Below are 25,863 nucleotides of genomic sequence, written 5' to 3'. Positions count from 1 at the left end.
AAGAAAACAATTCACTTCAATATGAAAAATAATTCTTCCATTGACATTACATTCAGAATCATCAGTGAAATAAACCAGCACTGTCCACTTTCTGCCTAAAACTCAGATATTCTCTCGGATGAGAGATGGTCTCTCTTGTAAATCAGAATCTCCATTTGGATGCTATAAGTGCTTCTCCAGTGGGCCCTCGAGAGCCAGCAACGTGCTGTGCGTTTTTATCCACTTGTTATCCCTGATCTCAACAGCAACACTTGTTCTGATGAATTGCATGCAGTGTCACACTGCTGCAGGATTAATCCAGGCTGACCTGGCTGCTGATTAGATGCAGTGTGATAACATCCTCCAACTGATGATAAGGCACACAATCAGAGGCGAGAGCAACCAGAGAGCTCCATCAAAGCACAGGCATTAAACCGTAGTAAAACAAAAGCACAGAACAAACCTGAGATTTCTAAGGACCAGCAGAATGTCAAGATATATATCATAGGCTGATATGTAATGTTAAGAGATTTTTAACCTGCTAACCTGACCTAATATAATAGACATAATTTTGTGTCTTTAGAAATAATACCCTTTGGGCTTTGCTTTTTATCAACCAGATTTGATCATGCTTAAAAACATAAAAAGTAATTGACACTGAAGTGCCTTGAATTGTTTTTTTTACCAGACTTAAATATTTTTTTACTTGATATAAAAATACATGTATCAGTCCTGGAGCAATCTAGAAAAGTAATGGGGAAAGCCACATGTCTCATGAGTTTCTATTTCAAATCTGAATAAGATATCATTAAAAATGAGACTCCTGCAAATATTTTTATGAGACTATGTCTACGCGACAGCGATCTGTCGTCGATGCTTGAGGTTTAGATCTTTATAATGATATATAGTTTGTCAAGATTAAATTTGGCCCGTTTCATTTAATCTATTCGTAAACACTGACACGTGCAAGTTGAGGGGTGTTGAGGACGCCCGCGTCAACAGGTTAACAGGGATTAAACTGTCAGTCAAACAGGAATGTGCTTTTTCATCAACTGAGGGTATTTCCTTAGAGGGAACTAGATATGGTCTGTTTTCAATTGTGGGTAACACTAGTCTCAAGGCATGATTTTTAGGTGGCGTCACTGTCACTGAGTAGAGTTCTGCAAGAATTCACCCCCCCCCCCCCATCGACTAACACTGTCACTTCAGAGTAACTGAGATGTCCATCCTAAGATTCAGATCTGTCAGTGGAGGCTTCTGCATTGGAGATAGTTAAAAGTAAAAGTAGCTCTGACTGGAGCAAAGATACTGAAGAAACACCGCACTGCATCATCTTCACCAACACTCTCCCCAGGGACTAATGCTGTGTTAGTAATGTTTGCCTGAAGCCTCCTGGAGCCAGCAGATAAAGTGCACCATGAAAATACAGCCTTTTCTGGAACATTACGATTAGAAATTACAAGCTACCTCCCGAGGCAGAGTCTCTTAAATGTAAACAGCTTTATGCACAGCTAATTATTTGTGCCATGCAGTGCTGGTATCTGACCTTGGGCAGGATACAGCATGAAAGAGAGGTGGAGTGTCTATACTGTAAACAAAAAATATATATTTGCAAGGTCAAAAATTTGCCTCCTTCAGACCTTAAAACACTATTATTGCCTCAAGCTATATTAGTCTCAATCTTTGTGTCAGGCAAGATGTTTCAAAGCATTAGGACCCAGTAGAATCGTAACTGAAATGCTGGTCTGTGAGGGACTACTGCTGCTTTCGATCAATGCAAGGAGAAGAAAATAAAAAGGGAGTTGGGAGAAATCAATTCCTTCATAATGTTGCATTTCAAAAAGAGTGTGTCAGCAGGGGGGCGTTTTGAGACATTGCCCTCAAAGGTTTCCTTCATTACTGCAATGGAAGCACAAAAAAGCCCAGAGGAGATGACGAGAGGGTCTATCAGGAGTATGTAGCAGGCAGAATTTACAGATTTATTATATCAAAGGATTTTCTTTGGCAAAACTGTGTCGCATATTCTAATAGACACTGCTTTCATAGCAAACGGAACATAAGCATTTGTAAATTAGGTTGAATTTACAGTACAGGCTTACCGTGGGGGTGCCCAGTCATGTCGAGTGCAGTCTAAAAGTGTGCCCACATACGTCTTGTTCCTCCAGGTAACATTTACAACCAGCATACCTGCAAAAAAAAAAAAAAAAACATTAATAAAGGAAATAAGACTTCAGCTACTGAAACACTGTATGGAGTGATGGTGTCTTTTACTGGAGCTGAACGAATGCAACCTTTAGCAAACTACCATCATCTGTTAAACAGATCACCAGGACTAGACAAAGCTAAAGCTGAGATCATCTCAAGTCAAAAATCTTTGGGGATGCAATGCCCATGTGCACGGTTTAATCATTAGTTCTTGATCTACATGAGTGAGAGATGGCAATAAAGATAAATGAGTGCTTGCAGGCACAAGTATACTGCGTATAAACATATAAATCTAGAACACCTCCTGTATAAAGACAACTGGGATGGCAGGGTGCACAAAAAGCTGTTAGTATGCAAGAGAAGGATAGCGAGAGCATTACTGGTCAGCCCATGTCCTTCATCTGACATTTCTGCAGTATGCTGGGACTCTATGTGTTTTGGACTGGAACCAGTCCTGAAAGCTTCATCCACATCCAGGATTGCCAGACCTGTCAACTTCAATCTCAGCTTCCTGCACGTTGTGTGCCATCTGCTTGACATTAAGCACAACAAAATCCAGACATTGATAGATAACAGAGTCCCAAAAGAGTGACATCAAATTAGTCTACACTGACTGAACCTCGTCTGTTAACACCAGGTGGCAGCAGCTATCATTTTTTAAGGATGTAGTATCAGGAAACATCAATTTGCCTGGAAGACGCAACTCCTCAGCCACCCACAATGCAATTCCACCGAACACAACAATCAAGAAACTGACCTTCCTAAATGCCACACAAAATTGATCTATGATTTTGAGGACCGTCTCTGTAACCTCTCATTATGACTGACAAAGCACGAGATATCTGTTGGATTTCAAGCTGCAAGGCGTTATTCGCAATGGGGCATTAATTGCCTGCTTCTAAAACAGCTTATCAAGAGGTGGCAGGCAATAAAAATTTCACACTGCAGTCAACTGCAAAGGGAGAGAAAACCCTCCATGTGTTTAGTTCTGCCTTTCACACTGCGTTTCCTTGACAACTGGCAACTGTGAGCAGCCACTGCAACGGCGCTCATTCCATCTCAATGACACAAGTGTTGAAACTGAGCAGAATACTCAAATCACGTCTCAGAATGGGAAATATCGATAATTGGCCTTTTGTACAAGATTGAAAAAAAACACCACTACATCTGCTAACAATTAGCATGACATCAGCAGTTGCTGGAATGGCGATTGTTACCACTGAAACACCAACGATGGTGGAGCAAGGTGAAATGCACAGCACCAATCGTCCAATTCAGTGTCATTCCATGTGTTATAATTCACTGTCATTCTCTGAAACGTATAATACCATTTCTAATGGCACGCAGCACTTAATTCCAGCACCCTATAAAAAGAACGCTGTAATCGTAACCCTGTCTGATTCTTTCGGTTTCAAAGCCTCATTAAAACACACTCGAACAATCCAACAGGCTGGGAAACGGGAGTGTACTCACTTCCAGAAATAATAAAGAGTATTATGACACAGGTGTGCCACACAGCCAAAGGGAAAACACTGCAAAGTACAGAGAATGTGTGTGTAGCTCACCTTCCCTGCCAGTGACCTCTACGTGTCTGCAAGTCTCTTGACGAAACCTGAGCACAAGACGTCAGCTTTGAAGACATTTGCACCCTTGCACCAGAGACCTTTACTACAGACTACTTCAGTTTTTATAAGCAGAGAGAGAGTGCAGGCACCCGTCTGCTGTATCACTCTCCCGCATGGCTCGTATTTCCACAGTAGACCTGACCTGTTCAGACCGACGGCTTCCTAATGTTCACCAAACACAAACGGCCTTCCCAGCAAACCTAGAACGTTCCCTCAATGTTAGCATTTGGTTCCATTTCTGGGAACCAAAATGTGTCTTACAAAATTTCTTTAGGTTTTTTTTTTTTCTTGTAACAAACGTTTCCAATGTTGCAGGATTGTGTCTTGTGTCTTTTTGTTTTAATAACCTAAGAATCTGACATTTCCAGAATGTTCTGAAAACCCAAACTCTGCATGCTACACCATGAAAACGAAGCCTTTAAACAAACAAGAAACATGAAACAAAACTAGTCTTAAACCAACAATCCCTCACTTCACAGTGCTATGAACATAGCATAGTAAAAACCTCCCCACACCCCATGTCTCCAATCATCTGGAATTAGTCACAGATAACCTGAAAATCATCTTGGCGTTCTCACAGGTTTGGTCGTAAACAGATTAAGACAGCGCTCCTAATTGTGAAGATTAAGGCAAGTGAGGCGCTGAGAACAGGGGGTTGGAGGGCTGTTTGAACTGGCTACAAACAATGAGACATAAAACCCAAGCTTGTTTCCATCTGCTCATGAAGCAGCCATTTATTCACTCTCGAAAGCCGCCCAATCATTAACCAAGCTGTAACTCTCTCCCTCTCTCTGGGGAAGGGAGCCTCAGGCAGTTGGTTCCACTTATCTGGTGAATTCTTTCAACGTTACACATTTCCCTCCTCTCTATGCCAGTTAAATCTTATGCAATCTGCAATTCTGCAAATGGTTGACAAACAAAAATACATATCCTAATGCCACTCGGTTGGCAGCAAACCAAAGCTCTAAGCAGAGCACTCGCTCCAAAGCACACGGAGTTAAATCAGACTCTTTTAGCTGATTCGACGTGACAGATTCACTGCAGCCATTGACATGTTAAAGTACCATGCCATTGTTTGTTGATTTGGCAAGAGCTTGCCCAAACTTTCGCTGTACATCCCAGTGAAATTTTAAGAGGATGGATCATTACGAGTCTATGGATCACGGCAAATGTGATGGTGAACAAGCTTAAAAAGCACTTGCTTCATTGTGCTCGTCTTGGCTGTTTTTCCCACTCGCTGCGCGGGGCTCTCAATGGCTGTTTTGCATACCTCTGTGCTGCCTAGCTGCCAAGAGAAGCAAATTGGTGTACCAGACAAGTCCAAACTAAGATCGCAGGCAAATTTTCAAGGCCAAGAGAAGAACTTGCTGTCTCACAGAGTTAAGAAATAGACACTAAAAAGCCCTGAATGATTGACGCTAGTCGACTAGTGGCTCTTGTTTGTTTGGTTTCACTTTTGTTTGGAGGGCAGGTAGCACTAAGCTACATTACATGAAAATAACATTGGGAAACTGATAGCTTAGAAAGACTGGGTGTCGATGTGCAAAAACAAGACCCCTTATACCACACCTAAAGAATACCAAGATCAAATGGATTAAAAAAAACATTCCTTGAAGAGAAAAAACAACAACATGCTGAATTGAGCGACTAAAAGTACTTTCTTTGGGTTAACCCAGCACAGAACCTCGGCAGTGACTGGAAGAATGGAAATCTGATCCCACAACCCCTTCACCCAAAGAACAGTTCACTTGTCATCTTATATCCCATTTCCACACAGTGCCCTTGTCTCCGAGCAATAAAGGGGTCCTCGCCATTGCTTTAGGCCCCTCAGTTCAACCTTCCCCCAATAGCCCCATCAAAGAGGATCCTATTGGCAACAAAGAACTGACAAGCCCAAAAAAGAAAAGGGGGGAGTATAGGGGCCCTCACCGCCTGGGTCACCAGTCTAATTTCTTCCGCAAAGAGTTTCATTATTGGGCAAGCATGGTTCCTGTAATCTGCCCCAGTGTCCCGCTGGGTGTGGGGAGGGGGCGAGACCTCAGATCCACCGGCATTGACCCAGCACCTCCTTTCCCATTCTCTTTTAACTCGTCATTCCCCCTCTTTTCACTGTCTGAAGGTCAAATGGAGAGAAAGAGGGTGGAAAAGGGCTTCAGTGTGACCAGGTGAGACAAAGGCAGGCTAACAAGTCACTCGTGAGTGCCCAAGCTCACGGAGAGTCTGTATTCGAGGGTGTTTCAGAAGTTACTGTGTCAGATTAATTTGGGATTAGACCCATTTTTTTTTGCACAGGGTCAAGAGAGCAGAAGCAAGAGGCTGTTAAACAGGATACAGAATATAGTGACAGAAGAACATATATTTGACCCTGGAGCACAAACCTTATGTGTCTTAAGTGTCAAAGTTTCGAAATTGAGATTTTAACATCATCTGAACATCAAGCTGAATAAATAAGCTTTCCATTGATGTATGGTTTATTACGATCTGAAAAATATTTAGCCGAGATACAACCCATACAATGTTTTTTTAGGCTATTGCTAAAAATATACCCCAGCAACTTAAGACTGGTTTTGTACTTTATTTTCAATATTCATATGAGGTGATCATTAAACCACTTAAGAAATATATCATAAAGGAAATCCTGAATCGAAAATAAGCTTGTTGGACATCTGTTTTTGCACGAGACTATTGCAATCATCTTAGAACTGAGAACAGAATTGGTTGTCAAAGACCTGATTTTTTATGAGGCTGTGATCCTTGTGTTTGCTCGGGTGGCTGCCTCTGCTGATTATCTGGGTCACATGACCGAGGTGAGCGGCTCTCCTGAGAGAGGAGAGGGGAGGAGAGAGAAGGGGCCCTTCCTTTGTAATATCCATACTAGTGATTTGGCACAGCTGAGTAACTTGTGCTCAGCAGAGGGGTGAGAACATCCCCTTCCCCCAGACATCCATCCTCAGCACTTCTTCCCAGTGGATGATGAAGGGTTGCCATGTGGTAATTATAAACCCTTGAGTAAAGCAGGAGGATGGTATCCTGCTTTACTCATTTCATTCAAACCTGGAAAATAAACCCAATGAATCCATGTTCCCAGGCGATATCTGCCAATACGCTTTCATATTACAGAAGAGAGCTCCGAGGAACTAATGTCAACACTGTTGAGGTCCTTCTTAGCTAGGATGTCTTCATCCGTTTCAGATTTTCAGCTTGCAAAAGCCAGAAGAGAAATGAGAGCGAGAACGAGCTGCATCTGGTCATTGTTGTGCCAAGTGCTTACAGGAACCGAGAAAGCTAGCCGGATCCCCGCTGCCAAATGTAAGAGCTGTTAGACGAAGAGGAGAAAGACTTTGATGGAAGATCTGAGGAAGAAAAGAACAGACGAAAAAGGGAAGTGTGGAACAAAAGCAGAGCAAGGCCTAACTGAAGCTTGACCACAAACAGAGAGAGAAAAAGACAGGGTAGATCTGGCTTGGGAAGGTCCGTCTGACTGACAGAGGAAAGAAAGAGACAAGAGAGACTAAGAAAAGGAATGAATACCACACTCTCCAGGGCAAACATGACAGCCCAACAGAGCTCTTTGTGCATTTTCCAGACCAGCTTGCCTGAGCAGACATCCACATGTCAAGTGTCTGTCTTAATTACATTCCTTCAGAAAAGGGGACAATAGCTACGACACTAGACTTCTGCTCTGGATTTGGACAACTCCAGCGTGTTTATGACAGACACGGCGGTTGGAGAGGTGGAAACGTGCCACCAAGAGAAAAGCTTTTAGACAGCTCCAAGGACCTCCTCACGGCAGAGTAAACAACCTCTAACTGTTTGGAAAGGTCTGGCTGTTCTCCAGAGCTAAGTCTGTCTCATCTCCTTCACCATTTTCCTTTTAAGACTTGTTTCACAATCACTTTTATTTCTGGAAAAGACAAAGGATTTGTGGTTGAAGCTTATTTGGACAGCAGAACATCATGCTTTGAAGATGCTGAACACAGGAGTGGTTATGGCCATCTCCCAATAAGAAGAGAACTTGCTCAAAGACGCTGGCACAAAAGGACAGCAAGGGCCTGGGATGTGTGTGTAGAGGTTTGCCTCCAGGTCTCAGGAATCTGAATAACTCCGACCTGGCAAACACTGCGCTAGTTTTGGCAAAGCCAAGGAAGAGTCGCGCCAGCCCACCACAGGGATGTTTTTCTGGCAAGGACCTCCAGGATCCATAAAGCACTGGAGGATTTAAGGCTGACATTTGGGAGTGTCAGCAGGTGGGGTCGACAAGAGACCAGACTCCTGGCGCACAAATGCATGCTGTTAAACTGCTCTTGCATAATGTCACTTTCTATGAGCCTCTTGCTTCCTTGCCAGATCTACGGTCTCTCCTCCGTGAACCTCCCGTCAGTCGCTCTGGTTTTGAAGAGCTGTCACAGGCTGATGGACGAGGGTCTGGGTTGCCAGCCCAGGAGGAAGGCGATCTTGATCCGCATGGCTCCCCCAAAGGTCAGTGTTTGGAAGTGAATTTACAACGCAAAGAGGTTCTATAGCCTTAAGGTGCAAATGAACATGACTTTAATTAAAAAGAATGCAATGTTTTGGATGAGAATCATATACATATGCAGAATATGCCATGCATCAGTGATGCAGAAACTAGCCAGCAGTGCAAGTAAATTTCTATTAGCTGGGGTGATGTTTTCTGATTGCCAACACCTACAACTACAAGAGATGTCCATTTTCACCACAGAAGCCATTACTGATCCAAATCAGTTATCGCTGGGAAAAAACGAAATAAAAGCTATAATTATCAGGCATAAAAATATACATTTTTTTATTTCTTTTGATAAAACATTAGTCAATACATTGTAACCAAACAAGAAGAATAACTATTTTTATTAACTAACATGCAGTAATGAAAAAAATGGTTCATTTTAACTAATGTTAACCCTTATTTATGTGAGAACTAAACTAAATCAAAAATCTTGAAATTTGAGTGCACTTGAGTGCACTTTTTTTTTATTACAAATTCAAAGCTATAATGATATTGCCTTGTATGAACTTAATGAAAAACCACACTGGTGTTATTTAAGCCAAAGTACATAAGATGGACCAATAACCCATAAGTCCATCCATTACACAACTCTCTGAAACTGTATGAGAGGAACAGAGTCATCAGGACTGGAGGTAAAGCGAGACGGATGGAGATATGAAGAGACCGGGGAACACAGGAAGCATGTGACGTGGTGTGAACGAGCACAATTTCTCTTTGTTAGCAAAGCTAATAGAACGAGCGGGCAAAGGTGAAAGTACGAGCTGCACCGCATCTTTTGACCTTGTCTGAAATTGTCAGTCGCAGCGATTCTGAATGTCTCGCAACAAAGAGGAAACATGGCCGGGTTTGGAATAACAGACATCAGCCAAATAGCAGGAACACACAAACTTCAGAGGACTGAGGAAGAAAAACCGAGAAAGGTTAAGCTTTATCAGGTGGAGAAAACAAACTGCGATGTCTGGATTTTGTTTGTTTATAGCACAGACACACACACAAAAAAAAGACTAATGGCTACAGCGACTCAGTCCTGACATGTAGATCTAAACAGTTTGGCACGAGTCCTGGATGAAAAACATCAGTTTTATGGGAGAAAACGCTCTGCGTAATGAGGCAAACAGCACTATTTCAGTCAATCACCTGCTGCAGCTCAAAGCCAAGCGAGAATTAGTGTCCAAGAAGTAAAAGAAAGCAAATGTAAGTGTGTTCTCCCTAGTGTGCACTTCACCAGATGGGTAACAAGCACAAAAAAGGCTTGATTATTTACATACGCACAATATCCTGCGAGCATTTTTCGGGAAACCACACATTAAACATCCTTGCTAGCTGCATAGCATCCTGAGAAATCACACAATCTGTCAGCCAATCAGAAACCAGCCAATCGTAAAAGTCTTTAAGGGGCAGGGCTTTAATGAAAGGACATGATCTAATAATTTCAGTGTGGGGGAAATTAGGAAAATCCCTAAAATCATTTTCTGCACATTTAAGGATTTTGAGTAATCAAAATAAAAATTTAAATCACGATGTGACTTGCTGCAATTGTGTGTTATTTTAGTTTTATGGATATACTAGTCTTTGTTAATATTTTGAATTAGATTTTATTATTATTATATTCAGGGTTATTAGTGTAAAATAAAAACACACACACAAAAAAAATAATCCGTTACTTGACAAATTTTAACTGACACAAACTGAAATATAAAAAAACGTTTTCTAATATATTTTTGTTTAATTTGATGTACTTAACAAACGGAAATAAAAACAAATTAAAACAATATAGACGAAAAAACTAAAACTAATAAAATTGACCAAAAAAAAAACTAAATTAGAAAACTTTAATATTATCTAAATATTACATAAATGTAATGACAAAAACTTTATAAATGTATATAAAATCAAACTATTAAAAAAAATTATAGTGATACTAAAACACTCTTTTTAGTTACTATTTTTTTATTTTAGTTTCAATTTAAGTAATTTTATTTTAATTTTTTTGGCAACTAGCTGAAATGTTTTTAGATTTAATTTTAATAATTGTAATTTAAATAAAGATTGTTTGTTTGTTTTAGTGCATGATAATAATAGGGATGCACAATAATATCGGCACAACATCGGTATCGGCCGATAAAAGCTTAAAATGACCATGATCGGTATCGGCCGATATGAATATTTCTGCCGATGAGCCAAACCGATATTCTCCAAGTGAATTAACTGACCTGTTTTTCAGGTGTGAATGTCTGTCTACATTTGTAAAATAATACATTTATGGTAGAATCAGTACAGAAGAGATACATGGATTTCTCTTCAGTAAAATTAAAGTTTAAATATATCAGGCGAAAATGTTTATATATATCGGTATCGGCATCGGCCAAAATTATTTTGAAAATATCGGCATATCGAATATCGGCCAAAATCCAATATCGTGCATCCCTAGATAATAATTGATAATAGATTATAAGCGTTCATTTACACACGAGCAGCTCATGATCCAGTGTTTTCAGCATCCCAAGAGCGGCTCAGTTTCGCATCTCTGCATATGTTCTGAGTTTGAGATGCTTACGATGTGCATTTGAAAACGCAACATGCCCCCAATCATCTTCCCAAAATTTTAATAAGAAGCACTTATAAACTAGCAGTTATTATCAAAACTCGGACTCCCTGCAGGTTTAAATGGTTACAAAATAGTTTTTTGCCAAACTGTGCAACCCTACAAACAAATATAGAAAACTTACAGCATTTTAAATCACAACTCGCAGAAAAATTGCGATTATATTTCCTTTCAAATTGAGTCATTAAATATAACAGTGATTCAATGTTTAATCATGTAACATGCATCTGGCTCCAGCTCTTACCGTCCTCGGTTTCCTGCCAGACGATGCCCTCCAGGTTAACACTGGTGCCAGGCTCACAGGGACCCAGACACTCGGGCTCGGTGGCCAGAGACACGTCAGAGGTGTTGACCGCTACAGAGCGTGTACGGACCATGATCTGCTCACACGAGGACGAGATGTCACTGTTGCTGACCGGAGCGAGGAGCTGGAGCGCTGGCGAGACCGGAGACTCCATCTGCGCGAGATTACAGAGAGAGTGAAAATAAACTCATAATAGAACATCAACACATTGTCCATCAAAATGTAACCGTTTTTAAAATAATGTTTTAATAACCTAAAGAACTTTTATCCATTATGTGTGGAATGCAAAGTTTCCATGGATGATAAAGGTTCTCCATGGAACCATTAAAACCAATAAAGTAGGTTTAAGGATTCCTCAAACACAGCACAAAATTAATAACAATTGGAAAAAATGGCAATTTTGGACTTTTTAAACTAACCTCGAGAAACATAATAAAAAAAAAAAAAAATGGAGTCATCTCAATTATCACCAATAAAATATGGAGTGCCACAAGGATCTGTCCTAGGAAAAAACTGCCTGTCATTAGCTGAACAAAAACAAGAAAACACTGCCGGCCTTGTTCAGCGTTCCCTCCCTTCCCCAGCGAGCGCTCTTGAATTTACAGTCATGTTACTAAAAATTCACAAGACCACAGTGTTTGCGAGGGAACTGCGAGTCACGCACTCTAACTCCAGTTCTCAGAGCCGATGCGTCTGACATGAAGGGAAACACATTGAGACGATATCACTGGAAGCCACAGGGCGACTGCGAGCTCTGCTTCAGCTCCTTCTCTCCAGTTGGGTGCCGTCCATTGGCTTCAGCCGGGATTACTGGAGGATTAGACTGAGGGTGTCCCATTCGAACACCCGTCCTCTGTTACTCTACTGTAAGTGCTGTTTACACACACACACACACCACAAACATCTATACCTGAGGACTATTAAAAGGTAAATGTCAAAACCCACATGGAAAAGCCTGATGAGTGTTAAAGAGCTCAATGAGAGCCAGTAAAACCAGTGTGGACCTGGAAACAACAACAAAAACATCTTTAAAACCAATCAAATGACAAATTTTTAATAGACAGAGATGGAGTGCTCACCATCACAGTACAATAAACTTCACATTTTATGACTGAATACATTGCAATGCATCACAATATCATTAGAGATGCATGATATATCGGTACGATATCGGTTGATATTAGATACTTGTTTTAATTATCTTAAAAGCTCAATTTTAGATATACAATAATTATATTACAATTGTATATATTTATATATTAATTTTTTTTATTATATTACATTAGAACATTTTTGATTACTTTAACATCACCTAATGCCATGATTTGTTGGTTACTGGTTTGATGCATAGGCCTGAATTTATTGGATATAATATTAATTAAATAAATTGTAATTGTTTAATTCAATTAGTTTATATTTAAAAAAAAATTGTAAACACTAAAATCACATCACAACATTAAAATGCACAGTACAGGAAAAATTTAAATACATTTATTTATTAATAGAATTAGGCAAAAAAATATTTAAACTTAAAACTAGGGGGAACGATCATGTATGATGAAATATTGAATATCTCTTGATAAAGATAAAACAATAACTGCCATTCCTATCAAATTTAGCTTAATTAACACATTAACAATGTTAATAAATTATTCAATAATGAAATATTTATATATATATATATAATTACAATTTTGGAATAATTATAATGTAAAATGATTGCAGAATTAACAGTATTTTAATAATCTGGTAGATCCATAAGTATAATAATTGTATTTTTAATTGTGCCAAATGTGAGAGAGACATATAATGTAGGAATGTTTTTAATATATCTATCATGGTTAATTTCACTGGTTCACAGCAAATGAGGAACACTTTCTGCTTAAGACAAATTGCATGAAATGACAAATGTATTAAAAAAAATGGTTGAGAAGCAGCAATATATCATATGATTGTGTCAACACAGCCTTACGCTCCCAAACCATAAACTGGAGCATGTATCTCCTCGAAAAGACCACCAAACGTTAACCATACGCTCCAGCCGCTAAACCCAAACAGCGTGAGGTGGAACGTCTTGCTCTGGAAACAAGAGCTAGATTAATACAGAACCTCAGAGGGAGAGACGGCGAGGTTCAACAAAAACAACGTTGGCTTCCTGGCTCGCTTTCTCATTTGTGGTCTGAAGCACACTATTAGTGGTTCTGAGCTCGTTTTCTTTGACTTTCCCTCCAAGTTTGGCGTACACTAACCCTGCTGTCCACACACACCCCAGGGATCCTGCGGTTAACACAAGACTCAGTTTTTCAAACCATTTGCACACCAAGCCAAAAAGTAAATCAAGGATGTTTTCCCCCCTCTTTTTTTATTTTGAAACTATCATTTAAATCACCATCATAATCTGGGCCGACGACAGGCTTTACTTCTCAAGTACAATTGCGTGAAATGAACACCTCTTCAGGAAAGAAACGGAGTCAATGGGCGACCCAAGCGAGAGCGACACCTGATAGGACGCTTGTAAAAGGATTCGGGAACCATTTCTCCGCCAATCCAGAAGGACTAGGGGGATCCCGTTGGGATCTGGAAAGCATCAGGCAACCAAGGGAAGAAACCCCTTTCAGCGGTGCAAATGATCTCGCCAAACCCTTTGAGGAGGATGATGAAACTAAGAAGTCTGGGAAGGCAGACTTGAAGAAAGCAATCTCCCCCAGTGGTACTAGAAATTCAGATTCTTGAGGAGCTGAGATGTGGCTGAGGAAAATCACATCTGTTAAACATGTCACACATTAACTTGAACTGCAACACGCCGATGGAAATAGCAGATGCCTCGTGCTCAGAGACAAAGTAACGTCTAGCCACAACAGAATGACCGCACAGGTGGGTGTGCGCGATGACAGCAAAATGTTAGAAGGGAAAAAAACCCAAGAACGCCTGCCAAGACGAGCTGCTGCACCTCTGAGATGCACTTTGTGGTTGAAAACACGGGATATTCCTCTCCTGCGATAAGAACACAAATAGCACTGACATTTGAGAGCAATGTGGAAATAGCAAATGCAGATTAGTGTAGCAGAATAAAAAGCTTGATACTGACTTGATAAAAACATTAAAAATGCATCATAAACAAAAATAACACTGTATATTTATTTAAGTGCTACAGGCTATTATTTAAGAGTGCACAATATTAAAATGATTGCCGATACACTTAGATTTATTTATTATTATTTTGTCTAAATATTATTTAAATAACAAATAAACATTGCATATAATAAAAATATATATATACGTATATAAAACTGTTAAAATCTATTATTTTAAATGCTTCAAGCTTTTATTTAGGAGTGCACAATATTACATTTCTTGCCGATACAGTTAGATTGAAACAGTTTACAATTCTATTAAATTACGTTTTTTTTATATTGTATCTTTTTTATATTGTATATTAAATGTATACACAAATAAAACAGATTATCATGTTAAACACTACAAGCTTTTATGTGGGAGTGCACAATATTGCATTTTTACATTTTTGCCATGATAAAGGCTAATATTAAAACATTAAAATTCTACGATATTTTGCCTAAATATAATATAAACAAAAACAAACAAATAATAAAATAATTGTTTACTAAAATCAAAACAGTAAACAATAAAATCTGAAGTGCTTTAAAGAGTGAAAAATATTAAAGTTGTAGTCATTAATAAAATGTTTACATTAAAATATTAACTTTTTATAAATTATCTATAAATACATTGCATGTAATGAAATATATATTGATATTTACTATAAAATATAATATATTTTTTTAAAACAGTAAAAATGTTATAAGTGCTACACATGAATTTAAGCATCACAACATTGTCATGTACAGTATATTAGAAAAGGATGTATATTAGTGTGATTAAAATATTAGTGTTATTGAGTACTAACTTTAAATGAGCATTAGATGTTGCTGAAATTAATCCTAATCCTCTAAAATGTATTAAAAAAAAATCAATAATATCAGTTTACAACCGATGTGTACCGATATCGCTCTTCCTTTATACTTTTTTTGCTTTTTAATGGAAGTTCCTACCGTTGTAGCTTGAAGTCCAGGAATGCCACAAAAGCAAAATAATTCAAAGCATATTTCACTTCAACTTTAAATAGACTAAAAGCAAGGGAACACCATGATGCTTTAAACAAATCATCAATCAATGCCTTTCAGTACGTCGACACAGTTTAACAAACGTCACGTCATGTTTAGATGTACTTCACTCTAAGAGGCCTTTCAGGTTAGCGGCACTAATCCGAGCTGTGTAAACACCAAACCCGCCGAGCTCAGATCTGGAGCGCGCAAGAGGAAAAAACCCAAGTCAGTTGAGAAAGAAAGAGGTGTTAGGAGACTTTAAACATCCTCTTGTCAGTCTCACATCCTGAATGAAAGAATAGTTGCACAGGAGGGAGCGAGAAAAAACCTGCAATCCACCGCATGAGAAAACAAAGTCTGCAAACCAATCAATGGTTGGAAATCAAATGCAGAAAGAGAGCAGCGCTTAAACCGAAACACTTTCACACTGCCAGCCAAAACACGGCACTCATGCGATCTTGATTCTCCGAGACCGGCTTTCTTTAAACGCACAATGAGGAGGTGTCAGATTCAGGAGGCTTTGGACACTCAGACAAGGTTGGTCGAAGTCTAAGTGGATTAAAAAGCCAAATAATCGGCGTAATTAGACACTTTGCAGGAAATGTCTCTACTGTTTATTCAGTTCACCAAGCTGTTTTCCCAACTGGAAAGGACTTTTTGCCACAATAACTCCTCTGTTCCAGTGTCCAAGCAGGCTTACATAGGCTGAATCTGTTAATATCTCCAAGGTCATAAAACAAATGGGGCTCTAACTGCACTGGCCTATAATTAGAGAGCAGGGGTGAGTAAAAATCTGATTCATGGAAACCAAAAACTGTCTGTAATTTGAGTTGGAGTAGCCTCTGGAACCTGCTCTGCTGACCACATTAGAGGCACTAAATTGGTACGTACAGAGATGTCAAGCATTGGCTCGACCTCTGGGGGCAACGGGACAGAAAGCACTTTGTCACGCACAAGCACTCAAGAAGAGCACCATGAAGTGAGTTTAATTGTCAATATGAATGAGCCTAACACTAATCAACGAGTGTAGCTTAACTGTACGATCATCCATTCTTCAGATTCCAAAAAGTGTTACTGTTTAGCCCTCTAATGTCTACTGTATCATGTTTGATATGCACAAACACAAGAGAAACCATGAAGGAGAGCTAAATCGAGAGCAAAGGAACCCTTTGTGAATCAAAACAGCATCTTCAAACAACGGAAGCAAGACAAATGCCTTGAACAACGGGGGGAGAAAAAAAAAAGTGTGAAAGAGCAAAGAGGGGAAAAACAACAAACGACAGCCACCGCATCAACAGTGCAATCCAGTTTCTCTGTAACCTCCCCCTCCTTCAGAAACCACACTCAGATTCAGAACAGACATATGTCTCATTCAAATCATCTGCCTGCCTTGCTTATAGTGACAAAATTCACTTGGTCCAATGTTCTCCGAACAACTCGACCCACCCTAAAACACATCATTTTACTGACGACTGCTCACAAAACACTTGCTCTTGTAAGATGGATCAGTGCAGTTTATTTGGACCAGTCGACTCCACTGTATCACAATCTGTAAGTGGGATTAATAATTGATGTTCAAAATTAAAAATACAGAACTATGGTAATGAGCGTATCATTTCCGACACATGCTGTTCGCAGTTGACCAATCACAGAAGACCGGGCCAACTGACCAATCAGAGCAGAGCAGGCTCACGGAAAGGAGGGGTTTAGAGAGACAGAATCTGAGAACTGTTTTGAATGAATCGTTTGAGAATCATTTGAAAATTAAGTGAAATTAAATGCATATTTTAAGAAACCAAAAGCATTGCTTGCATGCATGTAAACCTGTTGTAGGAGACTTCCAAAACAATATTTGGAAGCTTCAAAATGGCATAAAAGGGAAACTTTAACATTAAGAAACCGAGAACACAGTTAACATTATGAATCAAAGCATTTCCATACTGTGTTTTACAAAGCTGTGGTTTCTTTGAAGGGCGTGGCTCTAGAAATATGCAAATCTAGGTATTTAAAGGGTTAATTCATTACCAAAAAAGAATTATTTCAGCATTCACTCACTTTATATTTTATGCATAGAAAAATGAATAATGATATTTTGAAGAATTTTCTATTATTTTGAACCGTTCCATTCAATGAATGTCAATGGGGACAAAACACAACATTGGACCCCATTGACTTTTATTAAATGGACAAAAGCAAAACATGAAACATTTTACAAAAATGTCAGGTTTTGGGTTTAAAAAGTCATTCGGCATGAGGGCGAGTAAACAAAAGCAGTTCTGATATTGTACCCTTGCTGCACCAACCTCAAATGTATATAGTTTTCAACACTATTTGAGCATCAAGAAACATTTACATGTCAGATGTATTGCCGATTTAAATACATTTGATGTATTTTGGTTTTACCTGGCCAAAATGGACGCTTTTCACATTTCAATAATTGTGGAAATGTGTCACGGGTTGCAAAAATGGTAAATAGCTTACACATACGGCCGCTGAGTATACGTTAGAAACACTGAACCTGACAGCCTACAACTCTCCATTCACTCCTTTTTCAACATATCAAAGCTTGAAAACAAGTCAACACAACAGCTGAACTCACAAATAGACTAGTGCTTCCTGATCCATCCCTACTTGGAAGGTACAGATATTAAAAAGCACAAAAAGCAGATGTGAAATGGAGAGATTTGTCCTGGTAACAGCATCCCTGTGGATTGGTTGTTTGAAGAGCAGCACTAGCCTCTCCACCAGGCTGGCTCTCTTTATCGTGACAGAAGTCTGGCTGGTGACTCATTATGAGAGTGCGGGAGCTACAACCGCCGCCGAGGGTTTGACAGCGAGACAAACTGACAGGTGAACAGAGCGCGGCACTTCAGCCATGTTTACCACAGAAACCTTGTTAGCACACCTCAGCAACAGCAGGCACAAACACACAGTTAGCGTAGCAGACAGACAGGCGTTATGCACGGTTGATCTGCTTCCACTGGCCAGCGAGCAGAGCGCAGCAGAGGCAGGGTATCAATTCTGGAAAACTGACGAAAACACTCGGTTTCCTGGTTCAGACCACAAACAATGACACCATCTGAGAGACATTTTATACCACCCTCGAAGCGGATGATTGGATTGGTTCTAAACCGGCGGCGCTCGTTGCCAATCAGATGCAGCGGTTGACTGAGTGGGCGGAAGGCCAAGCCGAGCCCCGTGGGATAATCGGAGGGAGTTTCCCTTCATCCGACGGCCCTTAGCAACAGCCTCTCAGTGAGCCATCACCTGTTGCTAAGAGGATGAAGAGACGCACATCCTAGCAACAACAGAAGGAGCGAGTCTCTACTTCCTGGAGAACAGAGAGATACCTTCATGCCACACGCGCAACAAAGCAATTATGAGCGCTGAGAAAAAAACAGGAACAAAACATTCTCACAGCGCTTGATAAAACCACAACGTCAAATGCAATCAGCAGGAAACAAAAAGCAAAACATGCATCGTTTTCACACGCCAGATAAGAAAGCAAGCAAAATGCTTCTAGTTACCTGTAAAGACGCTTCTAACCGGCTCGGCGTTAGGAGATGAGTGTGTGAGCATGCATTGCTGTGAATGTGAAAGCGTGTGCATGTGTGTGTGTGAATGTGTTGAGCAACTGAAAGAGAGAGCCTTGGAAAGGAAGCAAGGAGTGGTAACCTCAACAACACCTGTGTGCTGCTGCTAGCAACCAATCGTGTGTGTCTTCTGTGTGTCAGCAGATGCTCAGAGCTAAATACAGAGACTGACTGGTGAGAAATAAAATAAAAACACTAACATCACTGCTACCAGAACACTTTAGCACTTACTAATATATACTATTAGAAAAACAAGCCATTCAACCTTTACTATAATACTACGCTATATTTAACATGTGATTCAATAATAATATATTATTTTATTGTTGTTTGTTTTAATTATAGATATTGTATTAAAGTAAATAGATAAACTAATGATATTATTATAAAAAGACAATTACTATTTACATAAAACTAAATTAAATACATAATATAAATATTTTAAAACTAATATTTATCAATATCAATATTCAAAAACATTTAAAAAGCAACATAATGATATTAATATTATTTTAAAAATGTATGTTAATATTTAAATAATTAGCAATAATTAATTCATTATTAAATATTAGATATCAGTAGAGTAAAATAAATAGATTATATATTAATATTCTAAAGACATTTTAATGTTACTATTTTAATAATAATAAATATTATTGTAAAGTAACACTTGACTCTTTTCCACACACGTGCAGATAAAGAGTGGACTGCTGGACTGAATAAAGATAAGGGCTGTTCACATTAAAACGGTCCCTCCAGGCTGCTGGGTTGAAAGTCATGTTTTACAACAACATCTGGGCTGTTAAACAAGCAATCAAAGCCAAGCAGACCCGCGTCTACACGTTTGAACCACCACCACCACAAAAACATGACTCTTAAACCAACCATTTCAGTTGATTCATGCAACCAACCAACAGATGTCTCAATGGTCAACACAGCACTAAGTTAAGACAATGAGTCATGGTCTGCTCCAGAACTAGAAAACACTATGAAAACCAATAATCCTGGTGTCAACTCGTACTTTCTTCACTTGGTTGCTACTAGGTTTCTCAGCCTTCCAATTTTCAGTGAAATCATTGTGAAGAGAGATTGTGAATGTATAATTAAATCACACCGATGTGAAATGCAACACACATTAAGCCAGGCTTTTACTCACTGGTAGTGTATACACCACAGCATTTAGACTGGCTTTCTCTGCTTTCGCCCCAGTTTCTCGAAGATGGATCAGCGCCAGTTCGGCTCTGGGGTGCTCTCACTTTTCAGCCCATGCGTGAAAACAGACAATCCGAGAGGAGAAAATGAGTGGAAGAGAGCGTAGGGGGGAAAGGGGAGTGTTGGAGATGTATTTGTGTGGCTTGAAAAAAGAAAAGAAAAACCTGCTCTGAGTAATCTGACCTCAACGTAAGTAAGAGCCGAGAGGAAAATCTCCCCTACAGACAGCATAACAATCAAGATAGTGTTTCCTGCGTGGGAAAAAGGAGCATAAAAAAAAGACTGGTCCTAAAAGCATGCAAGTATTCAGGGCAAACAGCCTGCATTAAGCCAGATGGTAGAAGATCAGTCTGCCCAGAGAGAGCAAGAGACCTCCGATTGCCTGATAACCACACAAGCTTTAACGGATGGCTTAACATCTATTGATTCCATAAGGAAGTGCATGCTAAGCTGTCTGGAACAGAATGCGATTCAAAGGCTAACAAACAACTCTAAGTAAATGCACATGAGACCATCTAAGCAGTCCATTTCGACCCACTCTGTCCAATCGGTCTCAGTCGTTAATGAAACTAGCTTGTGATACGCTCGGCTTCAGCTAGCGAGGCCAGAGCTTCCTTTCAAGAAATGAAGGTGGAATGCATTTCACGGTATAAACTCGTCAAAATAAACAGAAGGAATTTACTGATGGGAAATGGAAGCTAAAAGATGCACAGGTGTGAACCTCAACCAAGGGATGACAAGATTGCAAACTGAAACCCCGCAGTCTCGTTTCTCCATCTGTGGATTTCAGAAGCTTTGCTGAGCCCTGTAATATTTCTGTGAGGAGGTCACAGACAGTTTCCATCAATACACCACTGAGACCGAGCTTTGACTTCTCAAAGTTTGTTTTGCACCATTTAAGCAGTAGGAATAAGTGGAAGGAGTCAGCGAAAAAAAAAAACACTAAGTTCGAATTGCTTACAAACCCTACTCCACATTTGTTACAATGAAACCCATTTACTTCCAGAATTTCAAAAGTTATGCATTTAAACTGCTGAAGATGAAAAGTTTTGTTGGACACAAAACTGAACGGGTTCCAAAGCTCCATCTGCTCTGTCGAAACTACTGGACCACCCCAAGGTTTCTCTACTAACCAAGTCCCGCCCCCTCCTGACCTCAGGTCAGTCCACATTAGCAGAGCTCATTACAATAACAACACATTCAAGGTCAGCCACTGGTGCACTGGCAGTAGGGAGTGGAACGAGGGCAGGGTGGGTCAAGAAAAAGCTGATGAAGATAAGGAGCCCTGAGGGACCACAGAGAAGAAACTAGAATTTAGCAATGTGAAGTGAATAGGGAACTGGTGTTAGCGTTAGAACATTCCAGAGGAGATAAACTTGTCTAAATGCTGGATAACAACCCAGCACATGCCAACAATCACAAAGAGATTTTGGATTGAATGTAATTTGTAATCCTATTCATCTATGATCTGTAGCAAACAATTTAAAACTAGCCTAAATAAGCCAGTGTGAATAACTAGAGGGATATTCTCTACCTTAATATAATGCAGGTATACATCCTTAAGCCTCATCTCTACCTACTGAGGTAGCTTTCTTCTGAAACGGAACTTCTCATGTGACTGATTTGGAATAATCTACATGACGTTAGCACTTTGCTAAGCTAACTGGGTAAAAAGCTGTACAAATGATATTTTATAATGCCTAAAATGTCATTATGGCTTACAAAGTGAGAATTACATTTACCTTTAAGAATCTTAAAAATAAAAAAAAACTCAAAATCCATTTCTGCTAAACAGTACCATATGTATGCTGGTCTGCTTTTATTTTGACTGTGCACATGCCTCTTTTCCAGCTGTTGTCAGATATCTGCTAATCAGGAGAACTGAGACAGCACATGGCTAACAGCAGCGAACCGCATCAAAAGCCTAAGGCATCTGACTGAACAAACAACCCTGGATGAACGGCTTGAAGGTTGGCACAATAGCCGCATTCCCACTGCCGGGCCAGTGCGGGGCTATTAGCCTGGGGCCAGTAGCACCGAGGACAGAATAACACAAGCGTTTCCACCGTCAGAGCCTGAATCTAAAACACACCCTTTACACGCCTCTCATGAACAACGTCATGCAACCCCATCATTTCACAAAGAGAAGTTATCAGAAAACTAAGAAATAAGTCACTGGAACTAGCGCAATCACAAAAGAACATGATAAAAGCAGCCGTTTGTTTGCATGCTTTGTTTAATATTCAAATTCAAAAGCATTCATGTTTTACTATAGCATAAGTGATACACCGATCATAATGAATGACTTTACCAGGACTCAAAAATAATCACACAGAAATACATGTTTCTATTTTATTTATTTTTAATGCTAAAAAAAGAAATATCCTGCTTATTCAGTCGAGTCTGTTTCTGTTTATTTGCAGCCGCAGTAGGCTAACATGGCTAATGAGCTTATAGAGGACCGGGGACAACAGCAGACTATGATGAAGCGCTCTCTTCTCGTGTTGTGAGGTAAAAGCTAAATAATTGTAGAATCAGGAAATACAAAAAAACGTTAGAATTCAATGAGACCAGAAATAACACCACTCAAGAAAAAAAAGAAAAAAAAGATTTGGGGGTAGCTTTTACAGATAAGTTATCAGTAAAAAGCAAGCTACTAAAAAGGGAGTAACATTTAAAATGCATGCTATGCTAGAACTTGTCTATTGTGAGGTTAAAGAGTCAAGAATGAAAATGAATCATGGTTACAAGTTAAATTACTGGTTCTCCAAGTAAACTTAAGGCTAGAAGGCCAAGTGAAAAAAGAGGTAGATTAAGAAAGGCCAAAACGGGAGGAATAGCGTTCCATGCAAGGCGGAGTTGACCCTTAGACCGTGATACTATTTCCGCCCCACTGCGCATCTCAGCTGCCAGACCTTACATCACACACAAACTCGCTTCAACCTGTCTTTAACAACCACAAGCTTGCCTCTGAAAGCGGCTTGAATGCCACAGACTTCAAAAAACAACCTCGCTCCTTTTCTCTCCTCTCACATTCTTGATTTACTTCACCTCCCACCTTGTCCTCCCTCTCTTTTCCTCTGTTTTCCCACTTACTCAAACGGCCCTCTCTCTGAAGGATCCATGAGTAACTGACACCACTCTTGAATGTTGAGAGCTGTGGTACAAGGACACAGCTTGTTCGCCCAACAGCAGGAGGAGGGAAGGGGTGGGTGGGTGTTTTTGACTTGGCAGGGCTTGGAGAAGCTCTTCTTGGAGAAGCTCTTCAGTTTAGCTGCTGGGCGCTGGCAGTCAGCCGACACTGCTGGTGTGCCGTGGGCTACAGGGAGGATACTGCATCCTCAGTCAGCAACAGACCTGTCACTTACAGTGAGTTATCTGCAGGGATTTAGAGAGGGTGAGAGAGAGAGAAAGAGAGGAGGAGAGAGAAGCAACTATTCATAGCCTCTCAAAAGCTTCCTGTTACTGTTTAGCAAAGAAGGAGGGAGGGGCAACCTCCCAGAGAGGGAGAGCAAGGCACTGAAGGGTAATGATAAATAGAAAGAGACTCATCCGCACAGGAAAACATCACTAACCATAATCAGCCAATGACTATCACCACAGTCCAGATGCCAGCTGCAACAAGATCCTTTACTGACAATAATCTCTAAGGCTCTTCTTATCTAAAGGGCTTTACTGTACATGGCCACAGGTTTTGGACTGGTACTTCGGAGAGAATGGAACAGAAACACACCAATACGTTAAGCAATCTATAACAATTTTTAACAAGTCAAATTAGAGTTTACACAAACAACATCCAGTTACCCATTTCAGACAAAGCCACTTCAGCGAAATGAACATCTGAACCTACACTGAGAATCTGACACTGGCTAATGCTTTGCATGCATTCAAATTTTAAGAGGAGTGAGGTCTGAATACTTTTAGCAAGCAAGGACTAACCCTGAGCAAACGGTTTAGAGTATGCAACGTCAACTGGCGGCCGAGGGCCAAATCCGGCCCGCCAGATATTTCCATCCGGCCCCCAGAATAATACTGAATTCAGGAATAGCCTTATAAGAGGAAAAAGTTTAGGGCTGGTCCAAAAACAATTTTTTGAGCTTCGAAGCTTCGGTAGTAATGAACATCGACTATTCGCAGCTTCTGAGAGAGGGGCTGAAAATTTTTTTCTCGCTAATAAAGGCAGGAATCTGTGTCTGTCCATTTGCATTTTTATTATTTCAAAACCGCCAATCGACTTCACAAGGGAGTGCAGTGTCGCATTTGGTGCAATATAGATGGACCCGCGAGACGCGACACATTCAGAATTAATGAACTTTTTAGTAAACTACAGTCACTCAGAACAGCGCGAGCGGGAATCGGCGCACCTCACGCGGGCAGGGCTTGCTCCAAGAACGGACACTGCACTAGTGATATACGCACACACAGGTCTATTAAATTAAGCAATACTTTTAAGGTAGTCTAATATTTTTCAGACTAACAAATTGGCACAGTAAGGGTAGATATAAATAAAGAAAAAATTTAAATAAAAAAAAAAAACGGAATTTAAATAAAGAAAACCGAAATTTAAATAAAGAAAACTGAAATTTAAATAAAGAAAAAACGAAATTTAAATAAAGAAAAAAACGAAATTTAAAAAGAAAAAACTAAATTTAAATAAAGAAAAACGAAATTTAAATAAAGAAAAAAACTACATTTAAATAAAGAAAAATAAATTTAAATAAAGAAAAAATAAATTTAAATAAAGAAAAAACAAAATTTAAATAAAGAAAAACGAAATTAAGTCAAATTAAAAACGAGACTAATTTAGATTGATAATAATGGGTAAAAATGCACAAAAAAAATAGTTTCTATTATTCTATTTTCCACAATGTCAAAGCAACAAAACACAAGCTCAGACATGCACTTCGCTCCATACAAACTCCGCTGTTCTGCGCTCTAGCCAAATAACACTGCCACTGCTGGAACACGCGTCGGTTCTATTTCCAGCATGCACGCGTTTTCCGCGTGGCTCGAGCGCGCCTGAGCTCCAACCTGTTAAATGGGAGCCGAAATAAAAACGGACACGCCACGCAGCTGAGACGCTCAAGCAGCCAGTGCGTCGCCGGCCTTATTCAAGAGGGAATGAGAACCGTTTTGCGGGGGACCGGGTGTGCAAATAAATAAAAAATAAAATAAAAAATAATAATAATATTTGAATGTTAAATTTTCAAATCGAATACCAACGCACTGAACAAATATTCAAATATTCGGGTCCGTTTCATATTTATTTATTTTTAAATCTAACGAGAAAAAAAAGCAAATGAGGCACACAGGTGCATTTCTAACAGTATGAATACGTACTTATCAGTCCATTCTTCATTAAAACAACGGTTCTCTGAATCAACTTTTCGCTTAAGGCTCTTTGAGAGTGTCATTTTTCATTCATAAATATAATCACAATGTCTTTCTTCTAGTGTTCTCCACAAACTTTGACCTGCATGTGACAGTGATGGACAGCTTGACAGCCTCACAAATATGAAGCCTAAAATATTGCTATCGCCCCCTGGTGGATTGCTGCAGTACAGGTAATATGTAAAAAATAACATACATTTGGAATTAGAATTAGTATATCAAATAATAACATATTAGGATACAATTCGAATTTTATTTTATATTACGAGTATCTGGCCCTTACAGTGTCCGGAGAGAAAA

General features: G+C 39.6%; 2 protein-coding genes across 14 annotated transcripts in view; both read right to left on the bottom strand.

Annotated features, from left to right (window-relative positions):
- The window catches only part of LOC113066589 (neogenin-like), a 1,074,835-nt gene that overhangs the window by 936,344 nt on the left and 112,628 nt on the right, over nucleotides 1–25,863 (bottom strand). The window lies entirely within an intron of this gene.
- Nucleotides 1–25,863, bottom strand: part of LOC113066591 (zinc finger protein 609-like) — a 78,544-nt gene that overhangs the window by 6,984 nt on the left and 45,697 nt on the right. For 4 of the 6 annotated variants that reach the window (XM_026238507.1, XM_026238512.1, XM_026238509.1 and 1 more), the window contains 2 exons: nucleotides 11,184–11,397; nucleotides 2,079–2,166 (listed from right to left, as the gene is read on the bottom strand). In XM_026238507.1, the coding sequence (XP_026094292.1) occupies nucleotides 2,079–2,166; nucleotides 11,184–11,397 (302 nt within the window). Of the gene's footprint in view, nucleotides 1–2,078; nucleotides 2,167–11,183; nucleotides 11,398–11,907; nucleotides 12,277–18,894; nucleotides 19,074–25,863 lie in introns of those variants that run through there. The other 2 variants (XM_026238511.1, XM_026238508.1) reach the window with 2 other exon arrangements.

This window comes from Carassius auratus, chromosome 50 (assembly GCF_003368295.1).
Source record: "Carassius auratus strain Wakin chromosome 50, ASM336829v1, whole genome shotgun sequence".
NCBI classification, from domain to species: Eukaryota; Metazoa; Chordata; class Actinopteri; order Cypriniformes; family Cyprinidae; genus Carassius; species Carassius auratus.
The sequence above is the reverse complement of the archived record's forward strand: the minus strand, read 5'-3'. Positions and strand labels throughout refer to the sequence as shown.